Raw genomic sequence first — 22,415 nt, forward strand, 5'->3', positions numbered from 1 at the left:
AACATACCTTTTAATTTTATATGTATCCATTTTCTCTTGAAACCCTCATAAAAAAAAATGTAAAATTTATAAATTTATTTTTTCAAACTATAAACACACAAAAGATTACTATATATGTTAATGGGAGATCACATTGAAACATAAGTCCTACGTGCCACAAGATTTTCGCCATGTGCTTAACTACTCTCTCAACTTTTTGATTATTCACTCGTAGCCATATATATATTGCATCAATATCCCATGCCATGCCCACAGCGGGTGTGACCTAACATGTCCCATTATAACCTGTCGTGTGCTCTGCCTAAGTCTTCCTTCTTTAAGCTAGCTCCTAGCTAGTCAAAAGTGAAATCTAGTGGCTTTGTGGTCCGATATATGGTACTGTTTCCCTCTTGGATGTTATGTTGGAAACCCCCCACCTTTGAGTGTGTGTCATCCTCAGCTATGTAATTATTTGACACCAAATCCCTTTCACTCGGAGACAAAAAATACACGCCAATATTTCATGTGCTAAATTGATTGCTTTGCTTGCATTTTTTTTAGTTGTTATCATATTCTTGGATTAACTTTCACATATTATGAACTGGGTTACTTGTATGTATGGTGTGCATGCATTCATACGAAATTGTGTTGTTGATCCTTTCCTTTCTTGAATTCGGAATCAAGATACCTTGAGGAACAAACCCATTTGTTCAAAGACCACCGCGCGACTTGGTCACATTTTTTCATATGATTACAATCTCATATGAATTAATTGCATATGACATCAAGTATTGTGCTTGAATATCTTATTACCATACCATATTATACATGGCAAAATTGCTAACATTATTATGATTAACATTAGCTAAACTAATTTAAAGGTTCACGAAAAGGGCAATCTTAATTATTAGCTACATAATAGAGCAAGCATTAGGGTTTTCATCGCTGAAAAATTCAGGAGCATAAGCATACTGATCAGAGTAGTACTTTGATGGCCAATATTCACTTTTCTTGATATCTGGTTTCTTATCATCCCCTTCCTTCTCTTCTTCTCCTTCTTTCTTTTCTCCTTCTTTTTCTTCCTTCTTCTCTTCTTTCTTCTCTTCTTCCTTCTTCTCTTCCTCCTTCTTCTCTTCATTTTTCACTATGGAAGCTTGCTTTCCAGTCTTCTTGTACACATCATCCACCAGCTTCGATGGATCAACCACCCCTTTTACTACTACTTGACCATTGGCTAGGTCTGTTTCCACTGACTCTACACCTGCATGAATATTTACTCAATTTTCAACTTGCTCTAGGATACATGAATATTATGGAGAATTAGCTCTAATGAACTCCCATATTATGGAGGGAAAAAAAAGATTTTGAGAAGAAAATAATCCTATTTGATCACTATACATTGCTAATATCAAAAAATAAAATAATCAGTTGTTCTGAGTAATTAGTCGACCTGTTCAAAGTAGCTAAAATGATGATAAATCATGTCAGATCGCTACTCTTGTGATGTAATCTCAAGCTCAATGAACATTCGGATGAAGAATTAATTTCCATTAAAAAAATTTGTGAAAATATCAACATATGTTGTAGTGTATGCGTTACCGTTCGGGAAAAATCATAGAAATTGATGGTAAATTGCTAGATGATTGAAGGTGAAATACCTTTGATCTTTCGAATTCTCTTTTGTAGCGATTGAGCACATGCTTCGCAATGCATTCTAACGTTCAAGACCACTGTTACAACAGGAGGAGGCTGCAGCCACCACATTGCAATTAAAAATATAGCCCGGATATGCAAATATAAATAATTCTTAGCTTGAGGTAGTGCTAGCTCATCTAAAAGCAGGAATTAAACCAGTTTTTGAGAAAAGTTGGAAACCTTTTTTTTAGCCTTTTTGAACATTTTCTTTTTTTCTTAAATTAACAATATTTAATAACTTTGGTGTAACTTAAATAGCATTTAGCTGTTTTTTTTTTTAAAAAAAAAAACCCATAATCTAACTTTAAGTATGGATCAATTCTGACTCTTGTCTTGTTTTTATTTTCAAGAGGGGGTGAATGCCATGGTGGCCATAAGAAGCCAAGAGGCTCAATACCCAATAAGAGTGAGACAGAAACCACCAAATTCCATTAAACCCATCCTCGAGACACCTGCTAATTATGCCGCCCAAACAGTTGATTTATAAGATCCATTAATCTCTGTAAACATGTGATGATTTTGCTAACAATAACGAAAGGTAATCATAAGGAAATGGGCTCTTCTCCTCCCTCGGATGCTCTTGCTCTTACAAATCCTTAAGACAAGCTGGAGAGATTATCACATAATCTTTAAGCAAGAAAACAAAACAAAAAAAAACTCTGAGCATTAGGCCCATAACAATAAATTTGAGGACGTGTGGGGTCAAAACCCTAAATGGTCCATCTCTTTCCTTGCGAAATGTGCCCCATATTGCTGACTTGTTTTGTTACTTTCATGTCAGTATTGAAAGAGCAGTCACAAGATTCACTGTAGGCAAGTGGTTAAAGTTTAGAAAGGGCCAAAATAACTTCTTGCTTTACAGCACTATCAAGTTGAAGCCAACCCTAAGGTCGAAGGCTCAAGACAGGATTATCAACCCTAACTTTGGTTGGTCATAAATAGAGAGTTAGGGCTTACTTTTAGCTGTGTGGAAGAATGCGGTAAGCATAATTATAGTAACTTTTGAAATTTTTACCTCATCCTTTTTCTCTTCTTCCTTGGGTGGATCTTTGTTTTCTTCTTTGTTCTCTTCGGGTGGTTTTGGTAAGGGTGAAATTAGCTCCACTTTCCTCCCATTTTTCTTTCTCAACCTCTCACATACCTTTATGGGGTCTGCTTTTTTGCCTTTCACCACCACCTTGCTTGCTTTGCTATCTGTGGTTACTTCCTCCACTCCTGTGACCCAACATTCACTCAGGAAACGTTAGAAACTCCATGCTTTTAGACTGGGAAATGCAGGTAATTACACTGCAGGTGAAACCGGTTTCCAAACAGGCATGCGGTGAAACCCGCGTTTCTAAATGGACTGGATATGCAAGTATTAAGAACACAATATGCACTGATTTTTTAAAGAAAACTCACTAATTATATTCTAGATTTTCTTTAATTAGGATAGAGATGCTCATAAAGGTGTTAGTTAATATGAATTGACTCTTTTTTCCCTCTCTTCAAAGCTCTTTTTTATAAAAACAAACAAAGAAAATCAGTACTTGATGTCACAGGAAAGAAAACATCTATACTGCATCAATTAATTAATTTATAACATTCAATTTAACCTTAATTAGGTGTATAAATTTGTTTTAAGAAAATCCCTCTATGTCTCTCTCCTAATTAAGAAATATTTCTAAATTTTGAGGGTGGAGCATTCAATAATATGGTTGATCAGTTAAAGGTGGTAAAGAAAGAACACCTTCAAATCCTTTCAAAGCTCTTGCAACTTTCCTAGCACAAGCTTCACAATGCATATCAACCTTGAGCACAATCTCTGGAGGCTCTTCCTCTTTCTTTTCTTCCTTCTTCTCTTCTTCCTTAGCCTCTTCCTTTTTTTCTTCCTCTTTTTTCTCCTAACAAAGAAAATCATCACCCCAAAATCATCACACGAGAAACCTAACATATTAATTTGCACTTGTTCTATATATTAAATAAAGAAATCTTTGTACAGACATAAAGAATAAGAGAAGGGAAAACAAAGAAACTTACTTCACCCATTTCTGAGATGATTCTCAAGTACTCTCCACTTCAGAAGCTATTGACAAATGGAGTTACTTATGCATACACACACTCAGTATATTCAGTAACAATGAGCAATGATTTCTAGCTTTTCTCTCCCCCTCTCTCTAAGTGGCTGTGGTGGAGGACCTCACATTTATGGAAGGTGGGGGATTCTGCAAATCTGATGGGGATTTGTTTAATGCAGAGTAGATTATGTCCTTTAGCTGACTCAGCCTCTCATAGACTGCCCTTCATTTCCTCCTGAATGTCCTTCATGAGGGTAACATTGTAGGACATAGTGGTCATCAATGCTCTTGAATGTACAATTGAATTCCAATGATGGGGGGCGGCATCTACATGTCCTGTGGTTAGTGTATTTATTTCATCAGAAAAGGTTCATTAAAGTATCTTGAGATGATAATAATATGTATACGTAGTAGTATATTTTACACGAAATGCTGGACTTTTATCAATCGATCATGAACTTTATACTTTTTTCTTTAGGATATTTATAAAAGTCCAAAAAGATATGGATAAGGTTTTCTTTAATTTGGAATATCCCCGGGAAAACCTTTCATTACATTAGAATAAAATAGTATTTAAGATTGTGATAAAGATTATTTTTTAAAATATATTAAAATAATATTTTTAATACTTATTTAGTAGCGCATTAAATAGCATGACAAACATTAAAATTTATTTTTAGCCTATTAATATCAAACTTTAGTATCATTTATTTATTTTATTTATTGTTAATAATTCATGATATAACAACATATTAATATAAAATTAATCATTAAATTTTAAATAATAAATATTAAAATAGTGATAATTATTTAAAAAATACTGATAAAAACAAACTCCATTTCTATGGTGCATGACTGTGAAAGGATAAAAAGGTGTGAACAATCATACGAGAAACGGAGCCCACGATTCAATTCAGGATTCCAAGCCCCAAGCTATGACGAACACTAAAACTCAATTTGATGGTCGGTGTGGTAAGGCTATCAGCATCTTGGAAAGACAAGAATGGAGATGGGGCGTATAATACAGAGATTGGGCCCCTTAATTGTGTGATCTTGCAGCCATTCAATGAATGACATGCGTGACGATAAGCATCATCGTCTGCTACAGTGGCAGTGCTCTCCTCTGAAAATGAAAATGAAAATGGACATGCGAAACAAAGTTGGAGCACAATCAAAGAATCTCCAAAGGATAGAAATGCAAGTTCCTTGTACAAATTGGAAGGTAATTGGTCAGCCATGGGGGACGATGCACAGAGGAAAATGAAAGACTATGATGGTCAATTGAGCACATATATAGTCTTGCAGGTTGCAGGTTTTCCTCAATTGAAGGCACTTCTATGAATTAATGAATATCGAGATTATGCTTTGTTTAATTCCTTGATCATAGATTATAATAACCCTAATATATATATCCATTATATATTGATGAAATTGTGGCTCTGCTCGGCAATTTTAAGACCATGAAATCAGAAATCAAATGCCGCTGTGCATGTGTGTGTGTGGCTTCAAGCTATAGGTTTCTTAAAAAAATCGATTTTTAATTAATGATTTTTTTGTAGTGTAAATATATAACTTTGCTGGTGTAAATTCTTTTATAAATTTTAATGGTTATATAAATACATATTACTTAATACCTTTAAAGAGTGAAGGTTTCTTTTTTCTTTTTCCGTCTTCACCTCTCTCGTTTTCTTTTATTTTCATTGTTCTTTTCACGCTTCATCTTTTAATATTTATTTGATTTTAAATTTATTTTTATAAATTATTTTGATTTTTTTATGAGGTATTCATAATATCAAATAAATATTTTGATATTTAGTTTGTATTTAATTTTATAAACATTTATTTTTATTATCATATAATTAAGTAAAAACTAGTCCAAAAAAAAAATACTTAAACCCAGTTGAGTTCATCACCACAATCGCGAATATGGCAAGTTAAGTAGCAAAACCCGAGTCAATTTAATATGTCGCCCTCTCAATATTACGTCTAGTTAACAGGGTCATTTTGAGACAACTTTCTCATGGTTTAATTTTAAACTCGTATTAGATAAGAAGTCGGTTGAGACGTTTTAAGATTAATTCATTGGACAATGTTTAATAGCAATATAAAATAATTTCTTGTGATGTGAATATTATTTTTACATTTAAATTTTTTTGTTCAAGCTACAGCAGAGTGCGACTAGTAACTATAACTATACACAACAATCCAATCACCATTGATTGACCGACCTTCAAATCCAACCCACGAAGTTGTAATGGCCCAACTTTAAGAAACAAGATCCATGTCGTCCCCTCTTTGACTGACCGACCTGCTTAGCAATTCCGCAATTCTCATCAAGGCAAGGCAGGAATATCTTTAATCAAATCAGAGAAATAAATATCTTTAATCAAATCAGAGAAATATCTTTTTGCACGAACCGTACGTGTGGAGGAGTGTTCTTGCATCACAAGCTAGATGGTTAATTAATTAATTGACTACATGGCTTAATTATATATGGTTACATGAATGATATCTTTACTACTCATTCAACTTCGTTAGGACAATATATATTATTACCTCGGAATAGAAAAAATAAAGATAATTAAAATAAAAAAATGTTTTTGTATATTTTTTAATTTAAAATAATAAAAATCTATTTTAAAAATAAATTTATTTTTATATATTTTTCTATGTTATGTATCCTGTTTTATTATCTCGAATCAAATAAACAAAGTGGGTAAGCTTTTTGTATTTATGGACGCGTTTAGTTTAGACATTGTTTGGCATTATAATCTAATCTTGCTTTTGAAAATTCTTGAATCTTTTTAGTTTTAAATTATTTTTTTATATTTTTAAATATCAAGAATAAATTTAAAAAAATGAAAAAATATATATTATTTTAATATAATTTTTTTAAAAAAATCAATATTTCCAAGGTATATTGCGGTAATCCAGCACACCCCCACCAACTATTCAACTGCTAAACCATTTCTACAATGCGATGAGGATTGTCTGATTTATGGTCTTGCCCCACTTGTGTATGCCACGTGCCATGTAATTGGCCTGTAACGTCATGCACAGCAAGTGTGCTAGGAAATCATGCATCCACTCATAGGGAAAATATCTATGCAGACAAAATGAATGATTAAAAACAATAAAAAGAGAATACAAAGAGTAGAGAATGAAAACAACTGGATTGTCTCCTCCTCCTCCTCCTCTTTTTCTTGAATAATTAAAAGGTTAAAATTATTTAAAGTGACATTTTATTTATTTATTATATTACTAAATTCAGGATTTTGTAAATTTAATACTACTCAATACACGATGGTTGGCCCTGAATCATATTAATCCAATTCAAAAGGTTACTTAGATTATTAATTTAGGGTTCAGATCATAACTCTATTTAACGACCGAATTCTAATTAAACTGTTCGTTGAGTTCGCAATATTAATTTATCACTTCTACATATATACGTGGCTTATAATTAAATTAATGAAAAGGGTAAGTTTGCAAATTTCATAGGATAAAATTAATGGAAAGAAAATAAAAAAACAATCAAAAGTTTAATCATTGACATTTCCCTGGTGATGGTACATATCTATCTCCTATTCTAATTGCTTTCTTTAATCTTCGATGGTAACTGGTCGATTCCTTTTGTGGGGTAAACGTAATATATATATATATATATATATATATATATATATATATATATATATATATATATATATATATATATATATAATGCCTTGATGATAATTAAAAAAAATAAATAGTAATGCTTCGTGATGTCCATTCAAGTTTGGTCATATATATATATGCCAACCACCCAATTTATCATATTTTTTTTGGTTAAGTCTTACATAAGCTAGCATGAGAGATTTTATGCATCACTTAGTTAATTACTTGTACATTTCATGGCTCAAATAAGATCTTTTCAATGCCCAGATGACAAATACGAATACATCAAGCTCATTAGATCATTGTATATACGACTGCCTATTTTTGTTGAAATGTAGTGTGTGGGCTTGAAATTCTTGTAAAAATCTCAGATTAATTTTAACTGTTAATCTTTCTATAGATTATGTTATCTCATAATTACCTGTAATTAATGCACAAAATATAACCTTTGCCTATGACAACTTATAAAAAAAATGCTAAAGAATAGAAGATATATTTTAAACATAAAAAAGGGGAAAGAAAAGAAGTAAAATCATTTTTTTAAGACCAAGAGGAAATGAGAGTAATAAAATATTCTTTGTTTGATAAAATAAAAAAAAAATAATTTTAAAAAAATAATAATTTTTAAGACTAAGAGGAAATGAAAGGCTTACACTTTTTTAACATTCCTCGTGTACACACGCATGGCATTTTTTTTATACATGTTGCAATTACACCGCTGTAGTGCAAGGGAGTGGATGATGATGATGGCTGCATATTTTAAAGTTTTTTTTATTTAAAAATATATGAAAATTATTTTTAATATTAATATATTAAAATTATTGAATAATTAAAATGCCCTGTGAAACACGGGCTCAGCAAATCCAGCTTGTCACTGAAAAACAAAAAAAAAACAGAGAGAAATGGAGGATGGACTGCTGTATAGCTCCATGCTTTGGATTCTTTATTTCAATGACGTGGAGGGGCACAAATCTCAAACTAGATTCGTCCTTACAAAATTTGGCCTCTCTCTCAATTCTCGGAACTTTGGGTAGGAGAGTTTGACCGTTTAATTAGGTTTGACTTCAGCTTCCAGAAGATGGCACCCACGGACAACTTCTGGGGCCCACCTTTTTTTCCCCCCCCTTAACTTTCTCCTTCGTGTCCATACATATCGATAAGCAGAAAGACATCCCTCGTGTCTCCTGGCACTGGGATACATACGTAGTTGTTAGATATGTGTCTGTAGGCTGCTGATCAGTGCGGTATTTTATTTTTTAAAATATTTTTTTTTTTTTTTTTAAAGATTCCCTTTTATATTATATTATAATTAAAAAAATATTTTAAAAAGTAATGCTACAAATAATATAATACTAGGAGAGTATAATACCATGAGCTAGCAAGTTGCTTAACCACTTTGGTCTCTTTCTCATTTTCATATGTTTAAATCATACCTAAAAATCCATTCCATAAGAAGATAATCCAATGATGGCTCCGAGGATATGAAAAATTAATCTATGGTGGATGGAAAAAACAAATCTAGTTTCATGAGGGGAAAGAGGTGTTGGGACACGTGTATGGTTGGCACCTACCTTAGGAGGATGCCACAAGACCGCAACCTTTGAATTGAATATCTATCAAAACAGAAGGTGAGGAGTGCCCATCAAAGGCAGCACATGGAGATGACGGATTGGAGGTAAGGTCAGCACTTGGGAATTGCACCAACAACAATATTGATGATGATTGCAGCATCAACTTCAACTCCCCAATTTCACTTCTCCTCTTATTATTGGTCTCTAGATATACGGACAATTTGATTATTCTCTCACATTTCACTACCTGATGAGATGTGATAAATCTTCATTTATACGGCTCTCTCTCGGATATCTCCTTTCCCCATCCAGTCTGTTCATTCACTGTACTACTCTCTATTCCATCAAGCCCATCAGGTTCAGCTCAAAGCAAAGACCAAACCATGGCAGAAAAGGTAAGTGCATGGATGGATATGGAACTTGATTGATTATGAATTAGCCCTTTTGGTTTTTTCTTCTTTTTGTGCGCTGTTGGTCATTGTTTTTGTCCCCATGTACCTCGCCAATATCCATCTTCTAGACCAATATCGATCATCTCTGTAGCCTATTCTTCCTTGTCAGAGAATATGTTTCTGTTCTTCAGATTTTTGTCTATGAATCATGACAGTTTTCTGATTTCTAAACGGGGTCGATGAATGATTAAGTTGTTGTTGTGTGTGTGTGCTGTTAATTATTACTGCAGGTCACAACAATGGTGATCAGGGTTGATCTTGAATGTAAGAAATGCCGCAAGAAGATCAAGAAAGTGCTGTGTAAAATCCCTCGTGAGTCTTTCTTTCTCTCTTTATCCATGTAACTTAGTTTGTGTTGTGTAATGAAAGAAAAGTGAATTAGTTTTTTCTTTGGATTGTCAACAAGAAATTCACAACCAGATATATGACACGAAGGCATGCACAGTGACAATCACTGTGGTTAGCTGCTGTCCTGAAAAGATCAAGAACAAGATCTGCTGCAAAGGAGGTAAGGCTGTCAAGTGCATTGAGATCAAGGTGCCAGAAAAGCCTAAACCACCAGAGAAGCCTAAAGAACCAGAAAAACCTAAGCAACCAGAGAAGCCCAAAGAACCTGAGAAGCCTAAGGAACCAGAGAAGCCTAAAGAACCTCCACCGGCCCCGAAACCAGCTCCGAAACCCGCTCCTCCACCGCCGGTTCCATGCCCGCCACCGGTCTACCCAAGGACATGTTGTAGTGAATGCTATCAAGGGTTTGGTGGAGGCCCATGTTACCATGGTTATGGCGGGCCAGCTCCCCATTATGAACCTTATGGAAGGCCAGTGTATGATAGTTGGGGTGGTGGTGGATGTAGCTGCCAAAGAAGTGGTTATTATGTGTGTAGATGTAATTATGTTTCTGATCATAACCCCTCTTCATGCAGAATCATGTGAAGGGAAAATCCTGTCCAAAACACCGACGCCCATTGAAGATTATTGGATTCAAAGTACCATTAAAAATCCATAGTACTGTTGTGTCAGTGATTAAAGCGTTGATCACATTTCATCGCTATACATTATCATTACCCACGATCATGTCGTAGCCTTCTCCAGCTAGTTGTCTTGTGTTGAAATGTTGGGTCAGTTTCCGTAATGGAATTTTTTTTTTTTTGAGGTATAGGGATTTTATGCAAAACAAGGATGAATGAGGTGTATGTGATATGGGTATTAACAATATTTTGTTATAAGGTTACAAAAGTTGTTAAAATTTTTAATAAATTAATAAAAGGAAAAGTTTCCATTTTGTAAATCATCGCTATTTTTTTATGCTGACGGTGCAACCCTTTTCTTTAACTTTCTTATTGCCTTCTTTTCATGGCAAAAAACAAAATTAATAAAAAAAATAAACAACTTATGATTTACGCAGCATAAACAACAAAAAAACAAAACATTTCATTCTGTTTGGACGAACTTAAATAACAAGAGATAAATTTTTTTTATGATTTAGATCAACTCAGACAACAAGAGATCAACATCCCTCTTTCTATTTGGGTCGACCGAAACAATAGAAGATCAAAACCTTTATTGTTGTTTGGGGCAGCCTAAACAACAAGATAAATGTTTATTTAAAACAGCTTATTTGTCCTTGCATTTTATACCCTTAACAAATTAGGCCTCATTCTAAATAGGACTGGATCCAATCTCGTGTAAATTCTGCTATGAACCTGACATGCATTATAAGATAGAGTTACTATCTCTAAGGAAGTTAATATAGCGTCGCACTCTGTATAAATTATCAACCAGTGTAACGTTTACCTTTCTCGTCAGTGACTATCTCCTGTCAACATGTATTCTTAAAGGACATTTACCTTCTCGTCAATGGCTTTTTTCATCAATTTATCTTCTTAAAGGATGCCAACGTTTTATGTCAATCACCCTCGAGCGCCAACATTTTCACCAATAACACAACAAAGCACAACAATCGACGACTCGACTTTTCAAATCACCTATAATGAAAATGAGTTATTATTTATTATTACTCCACCCTCCACGAGATAAGATCAAATGATTGAGGAGTATAAATACCTCGAATCATCAAGTAGACAATCCCAATAAAAAAAACATTAGACAGAACACAAATTCACTCAAGAAGAACAACATATGTCACTCTTTTTCCATTTCTAGTATATTATTTTCCTTTTATAATTTACAAACTTAAACATTGGAGGATCCTCTATTTTAATAGGGATCTTGTTTTATAGAGAAAATCAAATCTAAAGACAAAGATTATATTCAAGCCCAAACATTTAAGCTCAAAATGTAATCATGTAACGTTCAAATTCAATCTAAAGTTTTCATGATTTCATTAGCTATATAGTCCAAATGAACAATTCACTTAAATTTGATAAAAATTAACTATAAGAGATTAATTCACGTAATTTTGATATACACACTAAAATAATATCAAACCTAAAATTAGATTCAATAAATATAACAAATATAAAAAAAAGTCTGGAAATGATTGAAATATGTAAGAAAAAAGAGAGAATTTTAACACAATTCTCTACCGTTATCTGCTTTCTAAGGGGCATGGCAAGGGATGCCCTTATGTCATTTCACAAAAAAAAAAAAAAAAAAAAAAATCAATGATATTTATTAGCTTATCCAATCGGTCTCGACAGAGAAAGTGAGGTTTAAACTCAATGGAGCCAGCAAACTCTATGAGTGATATTGATTTTGACTTAATCTCTTGTCACCAAGCACTTCATTTACTTTAATTAATTAATTAATTACATGGACATATAGTCATGTTAGCTTGCAATGTAATAAAAATAAAAAGAAAAGGAGTTAGATGCTTGATCATTAATTACACATTAATTATGAGGGCACAATTAGGCAGTTGGCTATCATTTTTTAAATATATATAAATAATAAAAGCACTAAAAATTAAATCCATGTTCATGAACTTGCCCAACTAGCTAGTAGCTTTAAATTCAAGGAAGCTTCACCCACCTAAACCCCCAATTCTTCATTTTCAACCTTACATGAGCATAGAATATTATGCATGGTTTCAACACACACACACACACACACACACACACATATATATAGTTAATTATTTGTATATTTCATTGCCCAAATAATCCTTTCTAAAATATTTTGTGGTTTTTGGGTGTTACGCAGCCATAATACTTTAAATTAATTGTGTGTTGGATGTTATGTTTCAGTTTGAAAAAAATAAGTTTAATAAAAACTATAAATTATAATTGTTCTGTAATCAAGATTTTAAAAAAGAGTTTTTGGTAAAATCTAATACAAAATTGTAATGTATATTAATTAACTATATATTTTCAAAATTATAATTATAACAAAATATAATTTTATAATTTCAACCTATTCTAAACTCTGAACTCCTTGTACTTACTAAATTTAATGGCAAAGATAGTATTTTTTAGCGTTTCAAAAATATATTTATTTAAAAAAATATTAAATTAATATATACTTTTAGTAATTTTTTATAATTCTGATTTTAAAAGTTAAAAAAATATATTAATATATTTTTAAATAAAAAATACTTTTAAAACATATTCTTCACTAAATACCAACCAAGCAATATAATCTTTGGGAATTTTGGATAAGGACATTAATTAACAAATCATTTTTTTTCAAATTATTGAAAAGAAATCCAATCTATTTTTTCAAATAAAATATCCAATATTTATTTTAATAAAATAAAATAAATTTTTTTCTAAAACATGTTTTTTTTTTATTTTGTTACCATGTGAAAAGAAAATTATTTGTTTTTGTGGATTATAAAAAAATAACATGATGAAGTATTGCTAAAACCTAGCCCGACCCAACATGTTAATTCGATGATCTGTCAAGCTAGATCTAGCTTAGATCAGGTTTCAAGTCTAATCAGGTTAGAAGTTGATTTGGTTAAATTTAATTGATCTAGTAATTCAATCTGTGATTTAGCCGACCTTTCAAAACTAAAGTGATATCTGATTTGATGTTTTCTTTTAATTTTTTTTCTAAAAAAATTTGTTTTATTTAAAAAAAATATCTCAAAACAAATAGATTTAAATTGATTAGGATTAATTTAAATTGACTCATCGAGTGATTAGATAGATAAAGTTTTATAAGCATATTATAAGTTATCAAATAACTTTACATACACTTGCCAATAACTTTAGAGATGTATACTCACTAATTTTTTGACATTGATTATTTACAATTTTATTTTTTATAATTTAAAGTGAACTCTTAGTGTACTCTAGCCTTCTTTTTATGATCAAACGATTAGCATAAAAAATCATAGCAGTTGGTATGATAAAATAAGTGAAATTGTTAATTAGTCTTTATTCACAGTTAAGATAAATTATTAGTCTTATTTCAAATCATGAAATGATAAAAATGAAAATTTATTCTAGCCAAAGCCTTTTAAAACTTTTTTTTTTTAATTTTTCTTAGTTATAATTTTATTTTTTAATATAATGATGAGTTTTTATCATACAAGGATTTTTATGATTTTATACTTGGATTTAATATTTATACTCTATTTTACTAATTTGTCATTTAAGTTTGTATTTTAATTTTATAAAATTAATTAAAAAAATTAAAAAAATCATATCGGTCTTCCAGGTGCTTGCTAGATGGAGAAAGTCCTCTACCTGAATCAATTCAACTGGGTTAGAGACGAGTTGAGGAAAACTCTAAATAATAACTTCTAGTGTACTAAAACCCCAAACAAAACAAACTTAAGGGACCAAATTGTATTGTTATCAAAATAATGAAATATCTTTCACTGTGTATGCTGCTGCTATTCAAGTTGATAAGGTCCCTCCTTAACCAAAACAGAGACCCCCCAAAATGGCATACAACCTCTGCTCTTCACCTTCTTCTCTCTACCAACCTCTCTGCAACACTCTCTCATCTTCTTCGAGAGACTCAAAACCAAGAACCTTAAACAACAACTTCTACCATTCTTTGAAGCTCAACACTCCCTCACCTCAATCAAGGACAACCTCACTTCAGATCACCAATGTCTCATTACAAGACCAAAAAATCCCACAGCAAGAAACCTCAAAAGATTCAAACTTTAATGAAAAAAATGGGTCCTCATCAAAATCCTACATCTGGGTCAACCCCAAAAGCTCTAAAGCTTCAACTCTCAGAAAAAGTTCCTATGATGCTAGGTATGCTTCTCTTATTAAAGCTGCTAAGTCTTTGAATTCTTGTAACCCAAATAAAGACGATGTCTTTAATATCTTGGGTGAGTTTGGCAACAAATTGTTTGAGCATGATGCTGTTGTTATTCTTAATAACATGTCGAATCCAGACACTGCTTTGTTAGCATTAAAGTTTTTCCGAGAGAGGTTGGAGTTTAATAGAGAGGTTGTTGTTTATAATGTGACTATGAAGGTTTTGAGAAAGTGTAGGGATTTGAATAAGGTAGAGAAGCTGTTTGATGAAATGATTGAGAGAGCTGTGAAGCCTGATAATGTTACGTTTTCAACGATAATTAGTTGCGCTAGGTTGTGTAATTTGGCTGATAAGGCGGTCGAGTGGTTTGAGAAAATGCCAAGTTTTGGACTTGATCCTGATGATGTTACTTTTTCGACTATGATTGATTCGTATGGGCGAGTTGGTAATGTTGAAAAGGCATTGAGCTTGTATGACCGTGCTAGAACCGAGAAGTGGCGTCTGGATACAACCACATTCTCAACGTTGATTAGGATTTATAAGGATTCTGGGAATTTTGATTGTTGTTTGAACGTTTATGAAGAAATGAAGGCTTTAGGTGTTAAACCAAATTTGGTCATATATAACACTTTGTTGGATGCCATGGGAAGAGCTAGGAGGCCTTGGCAGGCGAAGAAATTTTATCAGGATATAATTGACAGTGGGTTGTCACCTAGTTATGCGACATATGCAGCTCTTTTACGTGCATATGGTAGAGCTCGTTATGGAGAAGATACAATTAAGATTTATAAGGAAATGAAGGAAAAGGAGTTGAGTTTGAATGTACTTCTTTATAATACCATATTGGCTATGTGTGCTGATCTTGGCTTTGTTGATGAAGCTATTGAGATTTTTGAGGACATGAAGAATTCTGGGATCAGTCCTGATAGTTGGACCTTCTCGTCTATGATTACCATGTCCTCATGCTGTGGGAAAGTGTCTGAGGCAGAGAATATGCTGAATGAGATGTTTGAAGCAGGCTTTCAGCCTAATATCTTTGTCTTGACTTCACTTATCCAGTGCTATGGCAAAGCCCAACGCATTGATGATGTTGTGAAGACATTTAACCGACTTTATGAATTGCTTATAACTCCAGATGATCGGTTCTGTGGCTGTCTTTTGAATGTGATGACTCAAACACCAAATGAAGAACTTGGCAAACTTGTTGATTGTGTTGAGAGGGCTAATCCAAAGCTTGGTCATGTGGTAAAACTTTTGGTAGAGGAGCAAGGCAATGAAGGGAATTTTAAGAAGGAAGCTGCCGATCTGTTTGATAATATTAGCACTGAAGTAAAGAAAGCGTACTGCAATTGCTTAATTGACCTCTGTGTCAAACTCAATATGTTGGAGAGAGCTTGTGAATTGCTAGACCATGGATTAACACTTGGAATTTACACAGATATACAGTCCAAAACGTCAACCCAGTGGTCTTTAAATCTAAAAAGTCTCTCTTCCGGGGCAGCACTGACAGCATTACATGTTTGGATAAATGACTTGTCTAAGGCATTGGAAGCGGGGGAGCAGCTTCCTCCGTTGCTTGGAATCAATACCGGGCATGGGAAACACAAGTATTCAGAGAAAGGTTTAGCCAATGTGTTCGAGTCACATTTGAAGGAACTAAATGCTCCATTCCATGAGGCTCCTGATAAGGTTGGCTGGTTCTTAACTACAAAGGTTGCAGCTGAGTCATGGTTAGAATCTAGAAAATTAGCTGATGCAGTAGCTGCATAGGTGCCCTGCTAATGTAGATTTTCCATTCTTAATGCCTATAAATATTCCAGTTCCCTTTGCTGTTGACATTCTCTCTCTTGATAGGGAATTTTTGTATTGTTAAGATAAATCACTATATTCAGCCATTAAAGCGTTATATAGCTGATCAGATTCTAAAATTCTAAACTGTGTTGCAGTTTCTTGAATAGTCTGCTTGATTGAGAGAATTACTGAATGAGGGAATATCAAGTACAATGCATTTTCGGGACTGAAATTTAAAGCTATTTAAGATAGGATCAAAATCCATATGCTTGTGATCTAACAGAAAATGGATTGTTTGCTTTCTGTAGCCCCGGCACTGAACCAAATAAATGGTTGTGCTAAGTGACTGCATTATCAAATCAATAGACTTAGCTTCAAATACTTTATGCATTAAGCTCAATGAGACGTTTGGCTTTGAGTGTTTGCTTGCAATGCACCAATCGCCATGGTTGCTGAAGTCTGAACATCATAAACGATATGGTTGACAGCTTCAGTATAGGTTAAAACAATTCTTGACATAGGCATGTAATCTGCACTCTCTTGTGTCAATGCAATGCCAGGGAAGACTTGTTACCTGCTTTGATTTGATACTGTACAATGGCTACCAGCCAGTCTCTTGAGTTGGCTATAAGCAAAGGGTTGCAAAGTCAACTGCCATGACGACTGAAAGGTTCGCACAATTGTTTATAGAAGACTTTGAGCCCTAGGCAAAAGAAAAACAGATTTCCTTTTTCTTTAAATAGTTCTTTGGTTGCTCAAGTTCAGAAGTCAGCAGATAAAAAAGCACAGATATTAAAGAAGAAAACACATACATAGCATTACGCATGAAAAAATTAATATTATTATAACATTTGAAAATTTGTACATCAAATAAAAAATAAGGGCAAACCTCAAAAACTACCCCCCAACTATACTAGTAGTTTCAGCTTTATCCACAGACAAATTTTTGTATCAGTTTTATCCCAATCTAGAAATCTCAACCAACCCTTTCCATGCTTGGATTCCGTCCAAATTATACTTTACTTCTATAAGAAACAACATTTTTCTGTAGGGAAACTAACGTTTTCGGTTAAGGAATTGTACTGAAAGGACCCAAATGAGAAATCAAAAGGTTGTTTGGGGACAAAATTGATAATTAAATTTGTTTTTGGGAAAATAATGCTGACCCAATAGTTAGGAGGAATTTTTTAAACTTGCCAAAAAATAAAGAAGGAGCTAAATAATTGCAAGCCAAAAATATTAATAAAATGGTTAATGATAGAGAAATCAACCTGTTTTTTTTTGGGATCAAACTGTTTCCTTGTTTACAAATCGTCATCAAGTTTGTACACTTCAAGTTACCATATACACAAACCAAAAGCATATTGAAAATCTTTCAAGTAATCTCAAACAGCAATCCACACAACTTTCAGCTCTGTCCTAGGTGTTACAAGTTCAGAACTTCTTTGTCCATTGATTCAGAACTTTATTTCAACTAGCTAGAATCAGTAAAACAGTTCGTATTTACATTGAAAAATCATTAGACATGGTGGGAGAGTAAATTGAATTTCCGGTAGGTAGCCTTCAGCTGTATCCAATCCAAGCAATCTTCAAGCGACTTGGTATCCCTGTTGCAATCCAAATAGCTGAAGGATTGTCATTGCAATATCGAAAACTCTTTCTTCAAAAAGAACAATTACTACTTGTTATACATGAACAATTAAAGAGACAAAGACTACAGATATATTTTCAACAGGTTTTACTGACCATATCGAATAGTTTATGCTCCAAATCTTTTTGGTTTGTTCAGTTTTGCAGATGCAGCTTCTTTTTCTCTAGCTGCTGCTTCTCTCTTCACTTTCTTGGACTCTACTTCAATGGATTTTGTTAGTGCATTAACCTTCTTCATGAGCATCTGAAAATAATTTTAATTGACATGGTCAATACATAATAGAATATGGATTGCTTAGTCTTGAAAGATAAATTATGCCAGAGAGAGTGGTTGCAGTTACTTCACCTGAATTTCTTGATCTTTAGCATTCAAAATCCTCTCTTTAGTCTCACAAGATTTTTGTAGATTTATGACCGCCTTTTGAAGCCTATCATATAGAAATCCTGAAACAACATCTTGACTATCAGAATTGGCACTTCCCTTGTTTGGCAAGTCTTCATTTCCACTAACTTTGTTCTTTGTTTCTTCTGAATTTGTCGTGCCATCAATCCCGTGTTTATCGATACAGGAATCGGCTTTTGTCTTAACTTCTTCATTTTCCTTTCCGCTGATATCAATAACTTTGTTTCTAGATACCCATATACCTTTTGTCAACATGTTTTCTCCAGAACCATACTTCTTTTTGAAACTATCAGCTCCATTTAGTTTCCCAGAAGCATTTGCATTTTCAGTTTCTATATTTGGCTGCTGGAGAGGGGAGTTTCTATTGATGCTGGATCCCCTTGGTTGTGATGTAGATCTCCTTCTCATCCCTGCATTGCTTTTTAGAAATCCTAGTATCTTATTGGTGTTTCCTGGTTTAGGGGATCCACAGGATGCATTAGGGTTTGCAGAGAAACTTGATGTGTGTTTTAAGCCCTCTTCCAATGTGTTTAGCCTCAGCTTCATTTTTTCCTGAAGTGACAGAAACATTAATTGATAAGCAAGATGCATCATAAAATTTGGGCAAAAAAATGGAAGAGATGTCAATATTTACCTTCAGTTGTGCTTCTGCATTGGCTGTTCTCTCTGATATAGCTAGCTTCTCTTTTAGTCTTTGCATCTCCGCCTGCATGCAAAGGGATGACATTAGAAATAATGCAAAAGCAAATGAATTTAGTATATTCGAGATGTCATCTTTCTCTGTCAATGCCGATGAAAATGAATCGATACGTATTCTAGTCTATCAGAGGCGATCACTCGCGAAAACTGAAAAAGAAACCATGTTCCTCGATGAAACACAGGAAGTACTTAAGAGGGAGGAGCTGAAAGAAACTGGATTCAAAGAATTTGTTGGTAATGAAATACCTGCAGCAGCCTTCTCTCTTCAAGCCATTGCTTGACAGGCATGACCTTGTCATTTTCATCCTTCCACTCGTTAGCCACCACCGTTGCAACTCGGTTTGCTGAAACTCTGGCTCTGGCTAGCTCCCTCTCCAGCATCCTCTTCTCCTCCTGAAAAGTTGAGCAAGTCAGGTCAGATACCTAAATTAGGACTATAATCAATGCAGTACAAATCAATAAACTGAAAAATATTATAAAGATGAACTCATGTAAGACTGAAACATACTTTTAGTTCAGAAATCTGTCTTCGATAGTCACGAATAGTATTGGCTGCAGCTCCAGCAGCTAGAATGGCTTCCTCAAGCTCACAAATGGTTTGGCTAAGCTTTTCAACCTCTAAAACTTTTTGGCGATTTGTCTTCTCTAGAATTCTGTTCTCCTCCTGCATGCAATACACTTCCAAATCAGCACCACACAAAATCCTCATATCATGCTCAAACTATTAACCAAATCTCTTACAGAGTGTTACCTGGCAGATTTCAATCTGTCTCTTTAACTCGTAGTTTTGGTTCTGAACCTCCTCAACTATTAAAGCCCTTTCTAGAGCACTCCGTAAGATCCTCTCTGCTTCAAGCAGAGCCGACTCTTTTGACTTGGTGAGACGTTCCATCGCCTTCTTATCCTCCTGCAGCGACGCAATCTGAAAAGGCAATGGCATAAGAGAACTGCACTCTGCGTAAGAGAACGGATGACATTCTCTTACTCTCATTAGTTTTCTGAAAGTAATTTCACTTCATTAGCATACCTCATTTTTATACATTTTAATCTCAGCCTCAAGTGGAGCAATGACTGACTCAATAGGAGGAGAATCATCACCCTTCTGATTTGCATGGACCCTTCTAAGAATTGCTTCTGCAGCGTATTGTGCTGCTAATGCATCTTTCTTTTCATTTGTAAGCTTCTTGATTTCAAGATTCTGCATTGAATCAGGTTCAGAAAAAATTGGATCATATCAGTCCCAAAGCTCAGGCATCTTTTCATATTGCTAGCTCGACGAAATTTCAGTCGGAACCTAACATACCTTGTGTTCTACAAGATTTTCTGTGACACCAAGTTTCTGATCCAGTTTACCAACTTCATTCCTGAGCTGGAACCATGAAACAGCAGAATTGTCAATTCTAAATTGCATGAACTACAGAAAAATTGTTTTTTCCCCCCTGATTTTCTCAGTACCTCTTCGATAGCCTTATCCTTCAAAGCTTCAGTTGCCCTCAAAGCCTTAATTTCTCCTTGTGCAGAACCTAGCTCTCTCTCCCTCTCTGAAATAATATCGAAAAACAAGCATCATAAGACATTCTAGTGGAAATATACTGTCCTTTTCCAGTTTGTATGCTCCTAGCCTCTTAATTTTTTACACAGGAAAAACAGCAATGGCCTATCCAGGCCATAGATTCAGGACCAAAACAAATTGCATTACCTAAATTTCTTCAGTCATTTAGATGAATCTCTTCCAATGTCAACATTCAAATTTTCACTTCATTATATAACAAAATGTCATGGACCAATACATTGTTACTCAAAGAATTACTGTCCGTCAACACACAACATCATAAAACGGAACTCAAGACTCCAAGAATTCACCCAGATTGAACTCAAAATATGCAGAAACAAACATACACTAACAAGCAAAATGTACCCAGCACTCACTCATTGTGCATGTCAATGCATGTTCACTTGGTGTACTTTAGGGAAAAAGATGGCAAACCTTTGAGAAGGTTCTGCAAACGGTTGAGCTCTAGGACAATAGGGCCAGGGTGAGAAAGGGAGAGATCCTCTCTTCCTAGAAATTGTTCCTCATTACAATACCCCACCATCTTTTCTCTTTCTTATTACCTCCTTAAAGTTTGAAACAAAATGCAAAAGTTTAACGACAATAAACCACACAAGCTCCAATAACAACAAGGTGCGGGGTTTTATTAGACAACATAAGAGGGTTTTGTCAGAGATTAACATAAGATATAGAAAAAATCTGTCACTCTAAAAGAGTCCATCTCTTAAAGGAATTGACATCAAAGAGATGACTTGGAGCTTTCCTTTGTCTGAAGCAAAGTATGAAAACCACATTTTCCATCACAAGCCAGCCTAGTCGGCTTTCATTATCTCTTCATTCATATTGTGATGGTAACCATTACTTCCTTTTATTTTCAAAATTCATATTCTCTTGAGCTAAATGATAATCCAATACAACATTTCTGTTTCTGATTTGAGTGTATCTCTTATTTATTATTAAAGGAGTATTTTTTTTTCCCTTCAAAGTAGATTTGATTAGTGATGTTGAATCCAAATTTTCAGAATTTTCCTTACTGGGATTACAGTTTGGAGTTTATAGTACCACCTAATCTATGAAAAGTATTGTTGTGATCGGTGATATATATATATATATATATATATATATATAAAAGGAGTATTCTGTAAGGATATTGGTTGTTGGTGCCATTTCTTGCAATCTTGATTTATCATAAATAAATGCCCAAAAATGAAAATCATTTTAGAGTTTTATTGTTCTTGTCATGATCGGGTAATGATGATAGAAAGCTCATACTTTTGGAGTAAATCAATTGCTTAAGCGCTAAACCATGCCATTTTTTTTTTCCTAGTTAGAAGTCATTCAAGAGAGATTTTGAATTGAAACAAAGAAAAAGAAAAGGAAAATGATGTATTGATGACTCGAAATTGAAAAAGACAAGCAGAAGAGGCTTAAAAGAACAAAAACATTTCGTAAATATAAACATTAAATGTACATAAATCATCATCTTTGCTTGCAAGTATGATTGGATACAAGAAACTACATGAAGACAAGGAAACTAACATGGAGATCCAGTTGTTTTTTAACACTTTACATAACTTCGTGTTTTCTTGTTTTTTTCTCTTAGATGACAGAGGCAGGACTCTGCCGCCGCCGCCACCCCCATCTCCTTACCACCACCACCACCCATTTAGCTCACAAAGATGAGAGGGACCATGACCAAATCCAATACACCACCAAAACACTCAA

General features: G+C 33.8%; 4 protein-coding genes across 5 annotated transcripts; 2 read left to right on the top strand and 2 right to left on the bottom strand.

Moving 5' to 3' along the window:
• Nucleotides 1–770: 770 nt before the first annotated feature.
• Nucleotides 771–3,993, bottom strand: LOC7482640 (heavy metal-associated isoprenylated plant protein 7). Its single transcript, XM_002323088.4, has 5 exons — nt 3,694–3,993; nt 3,404–3,557; nt 2,690–2,889; nt 1,638–1,728; nt 771–1,240 (listed from the first exon to the last, which is right to left on the bottom strand). The coding sequence occupies exons 1-5, from the start codon at nt 3,700–3,702 to the stop codon at nt 891–893; spliced, it is 804 nt and encodes a 267-aa protein (XP_002323124.2). The 5' UTR covers nt 3,703–3,993; the 3' UTR covers nt 771–890.
• Nucleotides 3,994–9,015: 5,022 nt separating this feature from the next.
• On the top strand, nt 9,016–10,699 carry LOC7482641 (protein PYRICULARIA ORYZAE RESISTANCE 21). The gene is made up of 3 exons (XM_002322467.4): nt 9,016–9,354; nt 9,642–9,723; nt 9,818–10,699. The coding sequence occupies exons 1-3, from the start codon at nt 9,343–9,345 to the stop codon at nt 10,342–10,344; spliced, it is 621 nt and encodes a 206-aa protein (XP_002322503.2). The 5' UTR covers nt 9,016–9,342; the 3' UTR covers nt 10,345–10,699.
• Nucleotides 10,700–14,220: 3,521 nt separating this feature from the next.
• LOC7474081 (pentatricopeptide repeat-containing protein At4g16390, chloroplastic) lies at nt 14,221–16,530 on the top strand. The gene has a single exon (XM_002322468.4). The coding sequence runs from the start codon at nt 14,263–14,265 to the stop codon at nt 16,363–16,365; it is 2,103 nt and encodes a 700-aa protein (XP_002322504.3). The 5' UTR covers nt 14,221–14,262; the 3' UTR covers nt 16,366–16,530.
• Nucleotides 16,531–17,641: 1,111 nt separating this feature from the next.
• Nucleotides 17,642–21,509, bottom strand: LOC7474082 (microtubule-associated protein 70-5). 2 transcript variants are annotated; one of them, XM_002323089.4, is made up of 11 exons: nt 21,126–21,509; nt 20,594–20,679; nt 20,442–20,507; nt 20,166–20,336; nt 19,890–20,060; nt 19,647–19,802; nt 19,385–19,531; nt 19,074–19,145; nt 18,383–18,991; nt 18,133–18,280; nt 17,642–17,993 (listed from the first exon to the last, which is right to left on the bottom strand). In XM_002323089.4, the coding sequence occupies exons 1-10, from the start codon at nt 21,232–21,234 to the stop codon at nt 18,146–18,148; spliced, it is 1,722 nt and encodes a 573-aa protein (XP_002323125.4). In that variant the 5' UTR covers nt 21,235–21,509; the 3' UTR covers nt 17,642–17,993; nt 18,133–18,145. The 2 variants fall into 2 exon arrangements, with proteins under 2 accessions (XP_002323125.4, XP_024443270.2); XM_024587502.2 differs by having other exon boundaries at nt 17,642–18,011; nt 21,126–21,500.
• Nucleotides 21,510–22,415: the final 906 nt, after the last annotated feature.

This window comes from Populus trichocarpa, chromosome 16 (assembly GCF_000002775.5).
Source record: "Populus trichocarpa isolate Nisqually-1 chromosome 16, P.trichocarpa_v4.1, whole genome shotgun sequence".
NCBI classification, from domain to species: domain Eukaryota; kingdom Viridiplantae; phylum Streptophyta; class Magnoliopsida; order Malpighiales; family Salicaceae; genus Populus; species Populus trichocarpa.